Raw genomic sequence first — 18,219 nt, 5'->3', positions numbered from 1 at the left:
AGAAGCGGAAGAACACCTGAAGGCTTTTCAAAAAAAAAACCTAACGTTATGGAAACGATGAACAGAGAACAACAACTTCGCAAACTTTCCCCTTCTGGACAACTGTGTAAGTAAGATCGAAGATGTGTCTGGAATCGGAGATATTTCTGGATCCACGGAACCGAAGCAAACAATTGCAACGCACTTAGATGAGCTTGCAAAGTCTCTCGACAGATATTTCCCTACAAGAGAGTCATATCCAGCATGGGTGAGACAGCCGTTCACGTTTGCTGTTGAGACAGCAGATGTCAATGATGAATACCTTGACGAAATCATTGAAATTCAGCAGAGCCAGGTTCAACAGCAACTCTTAAGAACAACAACGCTCTCAACGTTTTGGTGTCGACAAATGGACAAGTATCCAATTATTGCTAAGAAAGCCCTGGATTTTTTTATACCATTTGTTACAACATATCTTTGCGAGCAATCCTTTTCGAGGATGCTGGACATAAAAACAAAGAAAAGGAACAGACTTTTCTGTGAAAATGACATGAGAGTGGCACTTGCCAAGGTGAAGCCACGCATATCTGAACTGGTCTCTCAAAGGCAACAGCAGAAGTCACACTGATTTGCAGGTATGTAATTTGTTGTAAGTTCATGCATTGTGTTGGTTTTGTTCTTTGAACAAGGTGATGTTTATGCACGGCTCATTTTGTGCACCAGTAAAAAACATATCTATGTCTTGAATTTGAAAAAATAAAATAAAATAATTTTTCACTAAAGAGGGGTTCGGTGAATATGCATATGAAACTGGTGGGGTTCGGTACCTCCAACAAGGTTAAGAACCACTGATCCAGAGTAAGTCTGACAAGACAAACAGGTGATTTTTACCTGCTCTTCATAAATCACAAATCCATGCTAATTTTTTTCTTGTCGAGCATTAAGATTTTTATTAAAATTTTTCATATCAAAGTAAGGCTGAGAATATTTTTTATTGTATGAATATATTATTTAGAATATAAATTTCTAAAGTTCTTTGTGTCAATATATTTTGTGCAAAGTTGTCAACTTTGCGCATACTGTTGTGTAGTGTCTGTAAAAGTGTATAGTGAGTGATGCAACAGCAAACAGGACTTTATCATACTTACCTGTACTTAATAATGTCTTAAATATCATGCAGGTATGAGGATAAATTATGTAACAGGCTTGTAGGTTGCTTTTGTGCATATTGTGTGTCTCTTAACAGTAAAGGATATACATCAGAAGGCTTTTATATTTTTATATATATATATATATATATATATGTGGCCTTATGTTTTTATTTTGTTGTACTAATGTAAGGTGACCTGTAGTAGTATTATTATCATCATTATTATTATTATTATTATTATTATTATTATTGTTATATGCAACACATTAATATGCATAGAGGAGAAACAAAGTGTTTTAGTCAGTTATATGTTCTTTAGGGAGATTTTTAATATCTGTAGTCTTAATTTTTCCCTGGTTAAATTAGAGGTAAAATGATAAAGTTTTTTTTTTTTTTTTTTTTAACTACCAGATAACAAAGCTTTATTTTTTTTTTTTTAAATGCACGGCATTTGGCTGCTTAACTGTCATTACATGTGCACATGATTTAATTTAGGTTACATTTTTTCCTAAAACCCAGTTGTATTTTTTTATTCGATTTAATTAAATATTTTAGCACAGTTTTAGCTTAGTTTCACCCTGACATCCGTGGAAGATTTGCCTGAGAGATCTTACTCAGGGTAAAAATAGCTCACCAACTTCCTCAGACCACCTTTTTTTTATAAGTCACTGACGGCGTTGTCTGAGAGAGACGAAACGTGGACGGTGTACTTTAAATCTTATCCACAGCTTTAGTTTGTGTTAGCTACTTCTTACTCGAAAACATTTGTAAAATGACGGGACAGTCTTCGTTGTTATTGCGTAAACAATTAGCAGGTAAGTTAGCTAACTGTTGCTGCTAAGTCTGTGGACGCTAGCGTTTCACTTTGTTTTATTGTCAGTCACAAGTGAGAAGCAGACGTGTTTCATTTGGTTGTTGTTTAGTAGTAGCAGTGTTTGTCATATGTGACCTGTGGGTTTTATATATAAAAGCTTGAAAATGTAGTTGTAATGCACGTGTCGCGTGTAGATCGCGTGTCACACAGCTGTTAGCGGACATATGACTAAGGCTAGCTGCTATTGCTCAACAACTACTATTTAAGTCAGTACACCCCCATTCATTACATGTGCTTACTCTCTCCGTGTCTACCTGACGTTATTCGAAACACACAGTGTGGTGAGTTTAAACACGTTTGATCACTTTGAATCTGCAGAACTGATCAAGAACCCAGTGGACGGCTTTTCTGCCGGGCTCGTGGACGATGATAACATCTATCAGTGGGAAGTGGTCGTTATTGGACCTCAAGACACGTTATAGTGAGCGATTCTTGTTTATTGAGCTTAACTAATGGATTTATATCCATCTGTAGCTAAAGCTGGTCTTGTTAACACCATCCTCTTTCTCATTTTCAGTGAAGGAGGTTTCTTCAAAGCCATCTTAACGTTTCCTCGCGACTATCCTTTGAAGCCTCCTAAGATGAAGTTCGTCACTGAAGTCTGGCATCCAAATGGTAAGAGCAAGTATCTCAGAACCTCTTCCTCTTTATGTAATCTACATCAAAGGATAGAAAATTAGCATTTCTGGTGGAGGGGGGGGGGAGCTGTCTGAAATTGTGGTTATGATTATGCAAACATTACTTCTAATCACAGCCAATGGCTTAGATGGTCATTTCTATTATTAAAAAATATGTAAACCTTAGCCTACCACTCGGGTATGTACAGTAGTGCTGTGCAATACTGCAGATTTTGGTATCGATCAGATATGAAGCAAATACAGGGCCAGCATTGCCGATACCACTACTTTTACCCTGTAAATGCAGCTTATGTACCGGATAGCAGTGTGTGTGATTTATAAGATTAATTATCATCATTTTGCAATTTCTGAACACATTTCAGTGACCAGTAAATCACAGTGAAAACACCTGATGTGGCTGTCCAACACTCGACTAGAAGACCTACATAAAAAACAGATGTTTACTTTGCTCCCAAAACGCAGATGGGAAAGTAGCAACTGTTTGCTGCTTCTGTGACGTGCCAGCATGCCCTGAGCAAAGCAAACTGTCTATTATAACTACTTGTAGTATTCATTTAGGTGTTTTTAGTTGTTTGGTTTGCATTCCCAGCATTAAGTCAGACTCGATCTCAGTGGGTGTTGGTCTCCGCCAAGGCTTTTATTTGTCACAGACTCGTTTTATGGGGAGAATTTCTAAACGCAGCTAATGGGCGGAGGATATCGGGTCTTTTGTCTCAGTTTTTTGCAGATGATATGGTTTTGTTGGCTACATTGAGAAATGACTTTCAGGTTACTTTCACCCGAGTGGTTTGCAGTTGAGATGAGAATCAGCACCTCTATGTCTGAGGCCATGGTTCACAGCTGGAAGAGTGTGGAGTGCCCACTCTGGGTAGGGGGACAAGTTGCTGCACCAAGTGGAGGAGTTCAAGTATATCTGGGTTTTGTTCTCAAGAGAGGGGAGTTGGGAAATTGGTGCAGTCTTGGCAGCAGTGTGGGTGCTGTACTGGTCTGCTGTGGTGAAGAGACTAGTGTAAAAGTGAGTCTGTCTGTTTACAGACTGATCTATGTCCTTACTCTCACCTGTGGTCACAAGCTCTGTGTAGTGACTGAAAGAATAAGATCACAAGTGCAAGTGATGGAAATGAGTTTTCTCCGAAGGGTGTCATCTTTCAGCCTTAGAAATGGAGTGAGGACCTCAGAGTAGAGCTGCTATTCTCTTCCAGGATGTCTCCTTTGCCCATTCTAGGTGACATGTTTTGGGCCCCAGGGCCGATTCAAGACACGCTAGACATATTATGTCTCTCAGCTGGCTGATTGGTTTCATCATATATACATAACACAAATAATATTTAGTTGAAATGATTGAAATTGACTGATACCAGAGTGAAGGAATAGTAAATCTGCTTTTTAAGTAATAATGTGGATTGTACTTGGGACAAAAATGAATTAATTATATTTATAATTAAATTACTCAAATTTTCATTTTATAAAATACATAAATTGTAAATTTAATAAATTTAATTTAAAAAATAATAAATTGTATTCTTTAAATAACATTAAATACATAACCAATAACACTTTAAGAAGAAATATGTTTTGCTTTTATTATCATTATTTTGCTATTATGATTGCTTCTACATTTGGTAGTCCATGTATGTTAACTATGTCAGTAGGGCGAGGATCAATAGATCTATCAATTGTGCACTTTTAAGTGGTATGACATAAGCCACTTTTATCACAAGTGGTATGGAATAAGCCTACACCACACCAGACCACACTTGGTAAAATTCCCTTAATGAGCTTTTTATTTATTTTTTTTTAAATATCTGCAGCACTGTAACAGTCTGTTTATTTTCCTGTTTTCTTTTATACCAGTGGCAAAAAATGGTGAAGTTTGCATTTCCATTCTGCACGAACCTGGTGAGGACAAGTACGGCTATGAGAAGCCTGAGGAGCGCTGGCTACCGATCCATACAGTGGAGACCATCATGATCAGTGTCATCTCCATGCTGGCAGATCCCAATGTAGATTCTCCAGCCAATGTGGATGCAGCTGTAAGTGCTCATGTTCTCCAGGCGATATTGGATGCTGTCTGTTTAAAGGAAACGTCTTAATCTGTCTGCTCTAAGTTTGGTTAAATGAGATCACATTTTTCAGAGATGCTAGCTTCAGACAGAAGGTATAAACTCTAAGAGAAATGAAGTAAACGTGTGACAGGCATCTGTGCTTTGTGCAGCTTGTGTGGCCAAGATGTAGAAACGAGAAGTGAAGTAGGGATTAAATGACACTGTATACAATAACTTTGTGTCTATTATACCCTGCAGAAAGAGTGGAGAGAAGATCCTACAGGAATTTTTAAGAAAAAGGTGGCGCGCTGTGTACGGAAAAGTCAAGACACTGCTTTTGACTAAGGCGTCAGTCTGATCATCAGTTCTGTAAGTACAATCACCCAGGTTTAACCTCTTAACATCTGCTAGGCTCCCACCATAGTGATTTACTTCCTTATGAAACTAGAACAGAAACTGAAATGTTTATTTTTTCTTTGGTAGGAGCTGGATATGGATTGCCCCGTTGAGGAGATGGCTGGTAGATCTTTGCAACTTTTTGCCAGTGAAGAAACTTCTTGAATATTGCTGAACAGCAGTAACATCAATGCTGCAGTTTTATATCATTACCACTTTATCAGCATTTCACTCGCAGGACATGTGCAGCCTTTTTATGTGGCTTGCATACTTAGGGAATTTGACAATACACTGCTCCTATTTAGAGTGATTTTTTTTTTTCAAAGTAAATGTATTAACATAAATTGTGAAAATCATCCTAAATATTAAGTAGTGTAATGTTAAATTCTGAGTATAAAAAATCATCAGATTTTGGAGAAGGCATCTGGATAAATGCACCTTCTCTAAAGGTTTTTTTATATTAATCTATTTATTGAGTGAAGCTGTTGCGTGTCGACTGCTTGAGTTATTTTTATATATTTTTTTTTCCTTCAACTTGCAACACTGAGCCACTCATTTCACTATATATGCAGTTTTTCATTAATCGCAGTTATTGATCAGATGGAAATCTAGAAACACATCTTCCTCTTTCTCAGGTGCTTCATCTTTCCTTTGTTGACGAACTTGAACACTGCCTTAACTTTGATGGCCAGGAAAATAAACCTGTCTTCAGCAAGGACTGTATTTAAAGGCCTTTTTCCTTTTTTTTGTTTTAAACTCGAGGGAAAAAAGGTTTCTCAGACAAACCAAAGAGAACCAGTGATTTTTTTTTTTTTTTAAATTAACAGACATTCTTCCTATCCTTGTGATTGCATATGTAGAGTAAATATATTCTCATTCCTATGGAAGAGGTCACAGTTCAGCAGTTATTTTAATACCTCTTACAGAAGTTTATATGTAACAGCTTTTATTGTTACAATAGTATGGATATGTCAAATTAAATATAGTTGTATTGATATAAGTGTGAATAAAGTCGTGCAGATACTCTACTGCTTTCTATAGAAAGCTTTTCTTCCCTCCGCTGTACACCAACACATCCTTAAACGAAATTTTCCTTCACACCTAGTGGCACAACCTGAATACAGCACATTTGGTTAAAAACTAAACAGCAATAACTGCACTAGTTTCGTCTCCATAATTGCTTTATTGAATTAAGCACCAGCTCAATATAATCAGCATCCATACAAGTGAAGACATGCTTGAACATAAACTGTATAAAATCTTAACACAAAAGCAGACCCTCCTTTACCACCCCACCCAAAAATCCATCTTGCAAGTGTAGAAAACTGCAGTCCTAATTGCTCACTGTCCAGGGGCTGACAGGCTTTTGTTCATGAACTGTTTCTTGACGAAGCAAACCCACCACTGAAAGAAAAAAGAAAAGTTGGTAAACTTTTCAGTCAAAAGGACACGTTTCAGTGTTAACTGCTGAAACCTGCACATATTTAGTTTAGGTTGTAGAAAGCAGCTTAAATCTAGCATTTGAGCCTGTATCCCTCCTGGGTTAGCTGTGTGGTGACCTAGTTTTGATATTAAGTTGTATAAATCAGATAAAGGAGGCAGGAAATCAAGACAGGAACAACAGTCAATTTTCGTTTGTCTCTGATCCAAATTTGAGCTATGTAAGTTCTTTTCTGTATTGCAACTTAAATCCTACTGGATGCATCAGACAGTGATTGAGGAACAAGGGATGCATTAGCCCTGAAACATTTCCCTTACTTGTCATGTTTTCAGACCGCAACAGCCAATCACTTTGGACATGCCAGACTTACCTTGCTGGGTTTATCTGTCTGGGGGTCAAACACACGATCGCATAGCCTCAAGCCAGTCTCCTGTCGGAGCTGCTGGAGGTAGGCCCTCATAGTCTCTAAAGGATGAAGATCAAATATTATCAGTCCAGCCACAGACAGCAACAACTACTGTTTAACACCAGGAAGGCATGGCTTTAGTAGTCGACCTTCCACATAATATACTGTACAAAAAAAAAAAAAAAAAAAAAGAAGATCCAAGCATTTAGATTTAGGAGTAAGATTGCTGTAAAAGATTTGAGAGGATTCACTTCAGTAAAATAACTCTTTTCAGGAGTTTCTTTAAATAGGGTGGAATTCCATTAGTTTCATCTGTAACAGTGTTGGTACTTTATAAATAATAATAATCACACAAGTATAAAACAACACTTTCAGCATCAGACCCCTAAAGCTTAAAGGTCAGCATTTCTATTTTTGGCTTGAAATATAAGACGTGTACAAGGGAACCAGTCTAATTCAGAGGACAGGGAATTGAAACAACATAACCAGTTGGTATAAATATGGTGAAATGTCAAGTTTGTTTTTACTTATTTACTGATAAACACCCTAAGGTAGACAAACATGTACTAATCCTAGCTTGTGGCTTCTTACCTTCCTCTTGCTTGTTTGCAGGCTTGACATACATAGCATTAAGGGGGAAGCCAGGTTCTCCAGGAATGGGAAAGTTTGTGATGCCCAGAGTGTACATCTCCTTTTCTCCCTGGCTCCTGGAGCTGCACTGTAGAGCCACATATCCCAATGGAAAGAGTTTGATTATGTTTTCTGGTCACCTACTTGAATACATATTCAAGTAGCTCATTGCTACAAGTGATGAAACTGCATTAAGCCCTTTGTGGGGATTTCAGTTTACCTTCTGTAGCTTCTTTAGGCATTCAGAAATATAGAGTGTGACATAGATCAGTGTCCTGTCTGCCTCATTCTGAAAGAAACACATGTACACACGCATTATTGAAAGAGTTATTTATATAAAGCATTGAGGTTACTGTAATTTGTAGTAGTTAGGTCTCAGAACTGAACAGCCTAAACCATGCAAACTATGAAAAGATTGCACTGTTTGCAATCACAGGAAGAGGCAAGCCAGGGCATGTGGAAAAACCAAGTGCTCAGCTGCTCCAGAGAGAGTAAGAGAAAACATACAGAGGAAAAGGGGCACCAGTGAGGTGCATACCTGCCTCCTTATTCAAATAAAACTTATTAAGCTACTTTAAAACAAAAAATTATGTTGATACAATGGTGAGAGCACAAATACAGCAAAAACACTGCAAGGTTTATGACTATTTTGGTCTCCTTAAACATGGAACACATGCAATCAAAACAGTGCAAATATTAATGAATTGCTTACCTTGATTTCATAGTTCTTAAAGAAAACATTGGCCTTGAAGTAGTAGATAGCCTCGTCAATAATATCAGAATCTACGCCTAAAATTTTTTTTAAAAAAGCAAAGAAGAAGAAATCAACAAATGTATGGCTCTAAATTCAGTATTTGTGCATGTGTATGTGTCACTGTTAAAGTGTCATTTCCCGTTTTGGCCATGCAGGCCTTTTTTGTTACCAGCAGAGCTCCATTCTTGATTTATGAGCTGCTAACAAACAACTAGAATCACCCAATCACAAAATATAATAGCTTCATTATTCAATAGCACTGAATCTGTCAAACCCACAACACCATGGAAGAGTTAAATGAACCTTTAGGTGGATCAGACACTAGAAAATACACCGTTTTATTACAGAAGTGCTCATAGACTCTAATGAAGAAGTTAGAAGTTGAGGATGAGCTCTTTACACCATATAAGGAAGTGTATCTGATGCATGCATCAGGAAATAAAGTAGGGGTCATAACAAGATACAACCCACTGCCTAAAATGACTTGACCAAATCAAAAAACACTACTAAAGACTTCACTACAATTGATATGCGTTATTTAAAGGACATTATCGACATTTTGACACAAGTAAAAGACATCGCACAGCCTTACCGTCTCCTCTGGCTGGTCCTTTAAACTGAGTTTTGACGGGGAGCAAAGCCATGTTCCCCACCAGCCTGGTTTCGGGGGCCATCAGGTTTGAGTGATACGCCTGAAAAATATTAAAAGAAAAAGTTGCTGTCACCTGATTTCTCTGGGAACATTTCTGCCAGATAGCATCATTGCTACTATGCTAGCCTGGTTTAATGGTTATGTTATCGTAGAACCAAATAATAATAAGACGTATAGGCAACGTGCTAAAAGGCATTTGCAAAAAAGCATCGAATGCGAATTTGCGCTTTCTGACATGTCAAACATCGTTAAATTGCGACCCAAATGCTTAAGTAATTAGCGAACTATGCTAACGTTAACTCGGAGGCCTCTTTTTTCCTACTCAGTGGGATTTCAGCGCAATATTTTTGCTCTAAACCTAGCAGTAAAGTTCTCTGCTCGTCAATAATAGTGTGTTTCTTCTTATTTTTTTTACTCACCGGCATGTTGAATGATAAATATCAGTCCAACTGCTCAGCGACAGAAATATTCCAACACTTGCAAGATACTGCTTCCGTGCTGTCCCACCCTTCGGCTACAGGAAGTGGCCACGTGTCATGTGGCGTATCAACCAGCCGGGGGCGCTAAATAAACACTTCACATCACACGGGCGGCAAAACGTGTATTTTGCGTTGCATTTTATTCAAAAAAAATATAATAGCAATATTTTTAATAACTGCTAAGCATTTAAATGCATCAAACCACTGTTTTAAAATATACTTTTAAATGAATAGTTTCATTATCATCAAAACAAAACAAACAAAAAAAACACCTTTAAAATACATGAAACACTATTCATGATATCCACAATCTTCTTCACGTGTCCATTTCTCAGTATCCATGCAGCTACAACAAACAGTCCGATGGAACTCCTTTGCCAGTCTTGCTACACAAAGTCTGTATTTGCAGGACTGGCCATACTGCGCCTTAGCTGTTCACTTTGTCTTGAAAAATCTCATCATAATTTAGGTTAGCAGGCTCTTCCTCAACCTCCTGTAGGAAAAGAAGGTACAGAAAAAAAAACTGGTTGATCATGAAAAGGTATATAATGCATCATATTATATATATACATATTTTTTTAAAGTTCTGTTTAACTGGGGTTGGTGGGTTGTGCTGTTTCTTCACCTTTGGCTCCTTAAACTCCAGGTCCTCTCCATACTGTATTGAGAAGTCAATGTGTTGCAGTACTATGTTAATACCTTCTTCATCAGTGCGGTCAAAAGGGAGGAATCTTACTATACTGTAGTCATCAATCTAGATACACAAACAGATACTGTCTCATTAAAAACAGACAAATATATTAATAAAAATATCAATCTGATCATAAACGTGATGCAGTACCAAATCAAGGCCTCTACTTACAAGACCACAAATAGCTTTGGTTAGCTTCTTGAACTTTTTGCTTCTGATTGTGTTGGAGCCGTCTTCCATCATTGAGTACATGTCTGGGTCCAGGTATCTTGTGAAAAAATGCAATGCATAAAAATGTAAGTAAATTAAAACTAAGAATTGTCTCTTCAAACATGTTCAGGTTTTGAATAACACGAAAAGAAAACTTTAATCTAGTCCTAGTACAGACGACAAAGGGAATTACTGTTTTTGTGGGCACTTAACATTGTCAATTCATATGAAACTTACTTTTCAATCTCCTTCTTTGCTTTGGGGCTAAGCAGATCCATTTTTGTCATGATGTTTACCTGAGGAATCTCTAATGACACCATAGCACTGAGGGCAGCCATGACTCCAGAGATAAACTACAGTAGGAGACAAGTAAAAGGTGTGCTGTCACTATTACATTATGTGTGTGTTTGTACAGAAATGAAGTTAAAAAAGGAAAATAAAATAAATCAGAGGAAGACACTGTGAGACTGTTACCTTAAAAGACTCCACCATGAACTGTGAGTCAACAAGGAAAACTCCACAAACCCGAAACTCCCACTGCTGGAGCTGCTCCACCAGCTGCTTCATTACAGGGAGGTGTGTGTACAGCTCAATCTGCCCTGTAAAGAGAAGCCACGCTTCACACCAGTTCTATGAGGCACACACGGACAACCACTTTTCCAATGATAACATACCTTGTTCCAAGACTGGAATAATGAAATATGCACTCACCTGCCAATTCAATAGGTTTGTTACTCTCTAATGGCAGCAACTCAACTACATTTAAGCATACAGACATGGCCAATATGCTGAAGTTTAAAGCAAGCATCAGAAAAGGGGAATATGGTATGGTTATCGATGGTCTGAGCATTTCTGAAACTGATCTGCTGGGATTTTCCCCAAACAGCCATCAACAACCATCCATAGGGTTTACATACAACAGTCCAGAAAAAAAGAGCGAGAAGGAGAAAGACCAGACTGTTTAAAGCTAATATGACGGCAAGAGTAACTCAAATCCATTACAACCTAGGTTTACAGAAGAACATCTCTGAATGCGCAACATGCTGAACCTTGAATCAGATAGGCTACAGCAGCAGAACACCACGCCAGGTGCCACTACTGTCAACTATGAACAGGAAACTGAGGCTATAATTTGCAATGGTTCAAGAAAACATAATTTAAACCCCACAGCCTACCTGAGTATTGCTGCTGACTACCTTATGACCACAGTAAACCCATCTTCTGACTGTTGCTTCCAGTAGGATAATTTGTCATGCTACAAAGCTCAAATCATCTCAAACTATGTCTCGCTGCATGCTCAATCATCCAGGTAATGAAATCCCAAAACATTGATTCTGTCCATCAAAACCGTAGCACTTTCAGTGGGAGAAACATTATATCACTCATCCAAGTGCCTTCTTCAGTCTCAGATGGACAAAATCAACGTTTTGGCATTTCAAACAAACTGACAAATATGCAGCAACTGTGTGATGCTATCATGTCAGTATGGTCCAAAGTCTATAAGGAATTCACTGTGTTGAATGTATGCCATAAGGAATTAAGGTAATTTTGAGGGTAAGTGGCCATGAGTGTAAATCTATTTCGGTGATTTAAACAAAATTAACAAATAACAGTGCTCAGGATATGTTGAATCCCATCCACACCCCAGCACAAACAAGTGCACTGTGCTGAAGCCAATGGAAGACTGGCTTCAGCATACCCTCTTTGAAACATTTACCTGGGCAGTCAAACAATATGTAGTCATCTTCCACGTGACCCAGGCTTTCCTCCAGCCAATCAAAGTTGTTTGCGAAGTACTCCATGCAGAAAACCAGACCTCCGTTTGGGCCAAATCTTAAAGAATCGTCCTCCATCACGTCATCCACCTGAATAAGCTCACGGATGTCTGAGAGCACCGAAACATAATAAAGTTACCATGTGGGTCGTGTAAAATAACTCCTATATGCTAAATACTAAAGCAAAAATTAACGTTAGAGCCTAATTAAAAGCCATTTATCAGGGTTAATCGTATCCTCCTCTATTCTATGGACACTACTATGTCATATAAACTAAAACCATGCTGTATTTACCTGCCATGACAGGGTAATCAAAGTGCTCAGCTGCTGGGTCCAGATTGACCACCTGAACTGAACGGTTTAAGGTCTCTGAATGCTGGACCATGGTGGAGCAGTAGGTACTCTGAAATGAAAGTGAACTCCAGTAAACAAAAAGCAGATGCAGTCTGTGTTGAACACAAGACAACCTCATGCCTTAGCATTAGCCAAATAGCACAACAAGGTATTTCAACAAGTTTAACTGAATGGGTGATAACTTACCTTACCGCTACCCGCAGGACCCATCACTAGCTGTGCATAACGAGGCATTGTGCCTCAGTTAAAGAGAGCTGTGTAAAATTGGGTCCTTTTTGTCGCCAAAAGTAGCTTCGTAGAACTGTTAGTAATATTGATGCACTGGCGGTGGTGGCCCTTGTGCTTCTTCTTCTGCTTCTTTTTCTTCTTCGTCTTCTTGTAAGAAACATCTACATTGTATTAGCACTTCTGCCACCTATTGGTCAAAGCGTGGTTAACAATTCATCGCTTGGATCATTATTATGCCATGTACTAAGAAATCTAATAGGAAAGTTATACACTATATGAAGACGTCTTTCTATTTAAGGTAAGACATTTACGTCAGTAGAGACAGAATATAAGTCTCTCATAAATAATTAAGTTAAATAAATGTGAGACAATGCATAAATTGAAAAGCTAAAACTATTTTTCTGAGCAGTTAAACAATTTCAGAAATTACTCTCTCTGTGTATACCATGTTTAATTTATGTAAAAGAAAATAAAAAAACTGATGGGATAAGGATAAAGTACAAAAATAACGTCATTAACAAACACTAGGGGGCAGCATTCTGTAGTCGTAGCTTCTAACCTGCATACCTCTAAGAGAATAAGAAGGAAAGGAAGTAGTTGCAAACCGAAACGGTATCATCGGTATGCCAAGCAAGAGCAACAACACGCAAGCGATTGCTTCTGGTCTCCTAATTTGACTGAGCCTCTAAAATCTGTCATAACTGGGGGGAAATGTCTCGATAGAGTGGATGGAGCGGACAGGTGAAGCTTTTGGAAAGAGCTTACCGAGTGGAGGTGGACTTCTTATTATCAGGTGAGCTCTTTCATCATAGTCCGTCCTGCAAAACGTTTCAAATTACTTTGCACGTTACGTAAACAGTCTTAGCTTCATTATGCTGTGTGCCACACTCTTCAGCTAGAACTTAAGGCGGCCCTGCTAAGCCTGTCGTGAAAGGGTCGTTATGCGACTGATTTGGGGGCGATAAATGTCCCGTAAAGCTCAGACTTAAAGAGAGAAGCTGTCCTTCTTTCACTGGTATATAAATAACTACAGGGCTGTCTGTGGTGGAGGAGCTTCCAAAAGCCACACACTGTCATTACCAGCAGTAGCTGTGCTCATTAATGTGTTAAAAGCTAATCTACGCCAGCGCTAAACTTGGCAAGCGGGCGTTGCTAGCTGATAATAGCAACACAGTGAACGGAAGAATGCTACATGCAGGGACAAGTAACCAAAGTGTCGCTAACCTAGTTTTGTAACGTTTTGGTAAGAATGGACTTCTCGCTGCTATTGCTAACAGGTCACTTAAAAACAAGCCTTTAAGTTCGCAGCTTAATCCCGTAAACCCACAGATTTGTGGCATTCACAGACTTGGGAATACATTAGTGGAACCTTATAGTCCGTTAAATTATATAGCTTTTACTAACATTTAAAATTATAATTAGTGATCTCTTTTTTTCTCCCCCTCTGTTTTCCAGAGTTGTAGGCTATGAGTGTGGGTGATGGAGGACGGTCAGCATGGGGACTTGGATTACTTGATCCAAGATGAGGACACTCTCATTGAAGGTGTCAGCAACCAGGTCTTATTTGTGGTGGTGCTCAGTGTCGCCTTCCTTGCAGGCCTCCTCACTCTCCTCTGCAGGTAAGCAATTGATTGCTTAATAAAAAGAAAGTGCTGTTTTCTTTTTCTTTGGATGACAGGTGTTCAGGACTGATAATATATGCATATATCTGAGGGTTGTAATCATGTAGAATATTGCACTTTAGGGCTACTCGTATTGCATTGCATTGCATTGTCACGCTCTGTTTCATAGTTTACGCTGACAAACATCTGATTGCCAAATCATCTTTTGACATTTGCAGACAAGAGCAGCAAAATATTCATCCTGAGAATCAGGAGCACGTAAGAGCCGTCCGACAACAGCTCCAGACCGAGCAGGTAAAGATGCAAGCGCAGCTCCAGCCTTTTTAGCCCTAGGTATTACTTGGAATCCTTTGCGTGGTTTGAATTCTTGTTTGAACATTAACGACTCAAGGCTTTGCAAAAAGGCCAAACATCACCTGAACATTTCAAACTCAGAAAAGCAGAGTCTTGAGGATTATATTTTCATTTGGGGGATGTCATCCTTTACTAAAAATATTATTTTGTTGGTGTTTAATTTCTATTTTATCTTAAGAAAGCAACCTCTAAAATTTATATTTATATCTCTGAAATTTAAAAGAAGCAATTAGTTTTGGCTCTAGAACTGGCAAAAGTCCAGAAGAAGGAACTGAAAAGGTTTAAATTGTCAAGTCACAACAGGAAGTTGCAAAAGGGCTGATATAGATAAATATTCATATTCTTTTACAGCTAGTAAATGGTTTATAATGTTTATTGTTCATTTGGAGGGAATGACTCTCAAAATTGTGCGCTCTGTTATAACAAATGTGCTAAACTTTTAAATTTGTATGCTTTTGATTTCATTTTGCAGGATGAAAATCCCCAGGCTGAAGCCAGGCAGCAGTATTACACAGACATGTCATGTCCTGTATGTTTACAGCAGGCTGTTCTGCCTGTGGAAACCAATTGTGGACACCTTTTCTGCGGTGAGATTATTCTTTTAATTGCTAATTGTACTTTTTGTACTAAAAAAGTAGTACAAAAAGTACAAAATTGCTACAAATGTCGACATTATTTGAAAATATGCACGTCAAGGAAAACATAATTTGGAGTAAATATAACATTTATGTATTTATTTTTTAGCTAATAGCTATTGTTTTGTGCTTTAGTTTTACTCATGTGCCATATCCTGTGTTCTTACACAGGCTCCTGCATCATAGCCTACTGGAGGTACGGCACCTGGCTGGGAGCTATTAACTGCCCCATCTGCAGACAAATGGTGAGTCTTTCAGTACTTGTTAAAATGCACACTAGAGATATTCATAAGTTGCCAGCTGTTCTGTATTCATATCTTTGAATGCACAAAAATACCTCAATGGTTTTCTGTTAGGCATTTAGCTATTGCCACAGTTGTTGGAAATGAGTGTTAAATGGAATAAGTGATGTGTCAGTCCGTGCGGTGCTGTGTGACCTGTCATGCACTGCATATACATATACATATATATTACCACCCAGTTGATTTATAATATCAACTGGCCAATATAACTATAAATGAGTACATAAAAAACCAAACAAAAAACCCCCCAAAACTATACATAGCAAATTTGGGGGAAAACTGTTATCTATGCCTCTTAAAAAAATAAATAAATAAATAAATCGTTCTTAAAAATATCTTTATATTTTTTCTTTTCTTTTAATTCCAGGTAACGTTGCTCTTTCCACTCTTTCATGAGCACGCCAGTCCTCAGAGGGTGCAGGATGGGGAAGCTGAACCTCAACTAATATTAAGAGATATCAATGATTACAACCGCAGGTTTTCCGGACAGCCGAGATCGGTGAGTATTTCACAGTGATATTTATTTAGATTGGGGCTTTAAGTTTGAATATTCATTCTGTACAACCTAGAATATGCTTATATATTGAAAAAGAAAAAAGAAAAGAGGGTGCTCACCTGATCATGACCTGATCTGTCTCCTTTGGTCTTGGGTGCTGTGGATTTTCCACTGTATAACTCCTTCTTTGTCTCCGTGAGTCATAGTCTGAAACCCAACAACAGTTATATTCTTGATACAAAAGTTGGGAAAGTTGTCAAGAAGTGGATGTTTGCTCTCTATACAACTCTATCATGGGAGACATGCGAAAGAGAGGGATTTAAAATTAGCAGCCATCCATGTATGTGATGTGTTGGTTGTCTGTTTGTTTGTTTGTACGGACATACTGCAAATCAATTTCCCGTTAGGGACAATAAAGTTACCATTGACCATTGACCATTGAAATGGCCGATATGATACTACCGTAAATGAGATAAACGTGAGTTATTATTGACAACTTTGTTTCTGTTTCTGTGGTTTACCTCAGTTTATGGACAGGCTGCGGGATGTGCCCACTCTGCTTCGTCACGCCTTTAGAGAGATGTTTACTGTGGGTGGCCTCTTCTGGATGTTCAGGATTCGAATTCTTCTCTGCCTCATTGGGGCAATCACCTACCTGGCCTCTCCGCTCGACATCCTCCCCGAAGCGCTCTTTGGTCTTCTGGGATTCATGGACGATTTCTTTGTAATCCTACTTCTCTTTGTGTACATCTCTATCATGTACAGAGAGGTGGTCACACAGAGACTGAACGGCTAGGCCTTGGCCTGCTCATATGAGCCTCGGGAAGAGTGAAGTCAACATCTGAGGACGTGCAAAAAACGGAATAAATGTTCAGAGAGCAGTTAGTCGATAATACAGATTTTTTCTCTCTCTCTCTCTCTCTCTGAAGCCTTGGATGTTATTTTATCACAGGAGATGGGTTAGCAAAAAAAGTACTCTCAATATTGACTCTGTATATAGAATTTACCATTCAAGATTCTAAGGTCATATGAGTCAATACCAACAGAAGCAGAATATAAGGATGCGATGTAAAAATCTACTTGGAGTCAGGCACTGAGGTCAGTCAGGAAAGTCTTTCTTGCCCATCAGTTTACACCCTTAACTAAATAGTCAACAGTGCCATGAACGGGGATTTGATTAATGTGGATGTCATCATTATGGAGACAATCATGTAAAAGTGTAATGTCTTTATTAAATGGATTTAAAGTCAACAGTCTAATTTTGGATTGTCAGTTGACAAGCAAAGGTGTGTTACAAGAACCCTGTTAATGGGATTATTAGAGCCTGCTTTATTCACTTATAGTTATGCCCATATTTCAGTGATCTGTAACTATGCATAACCATGACTTGAAACCAATGTTTGTGTCAAAATCACTCAAGTGTTTTACCTGGAAACGTCTAGATTTATTCATCCATTCTAACATGCTTCGAACTTTGCTGGGCTTACCCACGTGAAAATATAGTGAACAACACCAACCAGTCTGATGATGACTTCTCAGTTAGAGATGACTTTGTTTTTCAAGAAAAGAAAGAAACATCAGCTCACTCAAGTCATCATTGTTAATGTCATCATATTTCAATGTTTAAAGATTATTTTGAGGATTCTTTTTTTCTTCACATTTCAGGATCTTAATCAGTTTGTCAGCGTCAGTTCAGCTTCATGCACTACAGAGCTTTTCAGAACGTCAGAGTCTCTCAATCTGTCAGATTTTGAAATGTATTGAAGTCTTATTTATGTTCAAATTAAATTAATGTTCTATACAAAATGTGTTTTACTGAGGATGTAAATAAATGGGGGATTACCAAACTGTTCAAGTGTAAATCTAGCTTGAAATTTTGACTGGTGCACAGTAAATATCTCCACCTCAACTTCTTTTACTTTTTTTTTTTTTTTTTTTTTTTAGTTGTGATTACTTAAATAGGTAGTGTTGTCTAGTGGAGCCAGAGATAAAGAGACTTCTTTATCTGCCTTTTCCCTCAAAGCTACTGTGCACCCATGGTTGCTTTTTGAGCAATGAATCCAGGCTATTTGGTTTCTGGGGATTAAAGCCAATGTTTGATAAGCTTG

General features: G+C 38.2%; 4 protein-coding genes across 4 annotated transcripts; 2 read left to right on the top strand and 2 right to left on the bottom strand.

The window, feature by feature from the left end:
• The first annotated feature begins 1,694 nt into the window (after positions 1-1,694).
• On the top strand, positions 1,695-6,110 carry ube2g1b (ubiquitin-conjugating enzyme E2G 1b (UBC7 homolog, yeast)). Its single transcript, XM_003444340.5, has 6 exons — positions 1,695-1,944; positions 2,322-2,424; positions 2,521-2,618; positions 4,496-4,674; positions 4,945-5,055; positions 5,170-6,110. The coding sequence occupies exons 1-5, from the start codon at positions 1,902-1,904 to the stop codon at positions 5,029-5,031; spliced, it is 510 nt and encodes a 169-aa protein (XP_003444388.1). The 5' UTR covers positions 1,695-1,901; the 3' UTR covers positions 5,032-5,055; positions 5,170-6,110.
• A 135-nt stretch (positions 6,111-6,245) lies between these two features.
• On the bottom strand, positions 6,246-9,537 carry arpc3 (actin related protein 2/3 complex, subunit 3). Its single transcript, XM_019361145.2, has 7 exons — positions 9,385-9,537; positions 8,906-9,005; positions 8,272-8,348; positions 7,780-7,848; positions 7,521-7,647; positions 6,894-6,988; positions 6,246-6,486 (listed from the first exon to the last, which is right to left on the bottom strand). The coding sequence occupies exons 1-7, from the start codon at positions 9,388-9,390 to the stop codon at positions 6,424-6,426; spliced, it is 537 nt and encodes a 178-aa protein (XP_019216690.1). The 5' UTR covers positions 9,391-9,537; the 3' UTR covers positions 6,246-6,423.
• Positions 9,538-9,567: 30 nt separating this feature from the next.
• Positions 9,568-12,848, bottom strand: gpn3 (GPN-loop GTPase 3). The gene is made up of 8 exons (XM_003444338.4): positions 12,661-12,848; positions 12,415-12,523; positions 12,063-12,230; positions 10,820-10,944; positions 10,583-10,698; positions 10,307-10,403; positions 10,070-10,198; positions 9,568-9,937 (listed from the first exon to the last, which is right to left on the bottom strand). The coding sequence occupies exons 1-8, from the start codon at positions 12,706-12,708 to the stop codon at positions 9,872-9,874; spliced, it is 858 nt and encodes a 285-aa protein (XP_003444386.1). The 5' UTR covers positions 12,709-12,848; the 3' UTR covers positions 9,568-9,871.
• A 419-nt stretch (positions 12,849-13,267) lies between these two features.
• Positions 13,268-17,961, top strand: rnf170 (ring finger protein 170). The gene is made up of 7 exons (XM_003444337.5): positions 13,268-13,495; positions 14,158-14,321; positions 14,543-14,618; positions 15,151-15,265; positions 15,485-15,558; positions 15,983-16,114; positions 16,638-17,961. The coding sequence occupies exons 2-7, from the start codon at positions 14,182-14,184 to the stop codon at positions 16,905-16,907; spliced, it is 807 nt and encodes a 268-aa protein (XP_003444385.1). The 5' UTR covers positions 13,268-13,495; positions 14,158-14,181; the 3' UTR covers positions 16,908-17,961.
• The last annotated feature ends 258 nt before the right edge of the window (positions 17,962-18,219 follow it).

The sequence above is a fragment of the Oreochromis niloticus genome, linkage group LG7 (assembly GCF_001858045.2).
Source record: "Oreochromis niloticus isolate F11D_XX linkage group LG7, O_niloticus_UMD_NMBU, whole genome shotgun sequence".
Taxonomy (NCBI): domain Eukaryota; kingdom Metazoa; phylum Chordata; class Actinopteri; order Cichliformes; family Cichlidae; genus Oreochromis; species Oreochromis niloticus.
Note: the sequence above shows the minus strand (reverse complement) of the source record. Positions and strands in the feature narration are given on the sequence as shown.

What these genes read in the sequence shown, in the direction of transcription:
- ube2g1b (XM_003444340.5), top strand. Translation starts at nt 1,902, where the DNA reads ATGACGGGACAGTCTTCGTTGTTATTGCGTAAACAATTAGCAG. An exon ending in TGAAGTCTGGCATCCAAATG is followed by an intron (nt 2,619 to 4,495) that starts GTAAGAGCAAGT and finishes CTTTTATACCAG; the next exon opens with TGGCAAAAAATGGTGAAGTT. An exon ending in CAGCCAATGTGGATGCAGCT is followed by an intron (nt 4,675 to 4,944) that starts GTAAGTGCTCAT and finishes TATACCCTGCAG; the next exon opens with AAAGAGTGGAGAGAAGATCC.
- arpc3 (XM_019361145.2), bottom strand. An exon ending in AGGACCAGCCAGAGGAGACG is followed by an intron (nt 8,349 to 8,905) that starts GTAAGGCTGTGC and finishes AAAAAATTTTAG; the next exon opens with GCGTAGATTCTGATATTATT. An exon ending in TGCAAACAAGCAAGAGGAAG is followed by an intron (nt 6,989 to 7,520) that starts GTAAGAAGCCAC and finishes TTCATCCTTTAG; the next exon opens with AGACTATGAGGGCCTACCTC.
- gpn3 (XM_003444338.4), bottom strand. Translation starts at nt 12,708, where the DNA reads ATGCCTCGTTATGCACAGCTAGTGATGGGTCCTGCGGGTAGCGGTAAG. An exon ending in CATATTGTTTGACTGCCCAG is followed by an intron (nt 10,945 to 12,062) that starts GTAAATGTTTCA and finishes TTCTCTTTACAG; the next exon opens with GGCAGATTGAGCTGTACACA. An exon ending in TGGAGTTTAAGGAGCCAAAG is followed by an intron (nt 9,938 to 10,069) that starts GTGAAGAAACAG and finishes CTTTTCCTACAG; the next exon opens with GAGGTTGAGGAAGAGCCTGC.
- rnf170 (XM_003444337.5), top strand. Translation starts at nt 14,182, where the DNA reads ATGGAGGACGGTCAGCATGGGGACTTGGATTACTTGATCCAAGATGAG. An exon ending in TTGTGGACACCTTTTCTGCG is followed by an intron (nt 15,266 to 15,484) that starts GTGAGATTATTC and finishes GTTCTTACACAG; the next exon opens with GCTCCTGCATCATAGCCTAC. An exon ending in GCCCCATCTGCAGACAAATG is followed by an intron (nt 15,559 to 15,982) that starts GTGAGTCTTTCA and finishes TTTTAATTCCAG; the next exon opens with GTAACGTTGCTCTTTCCACT.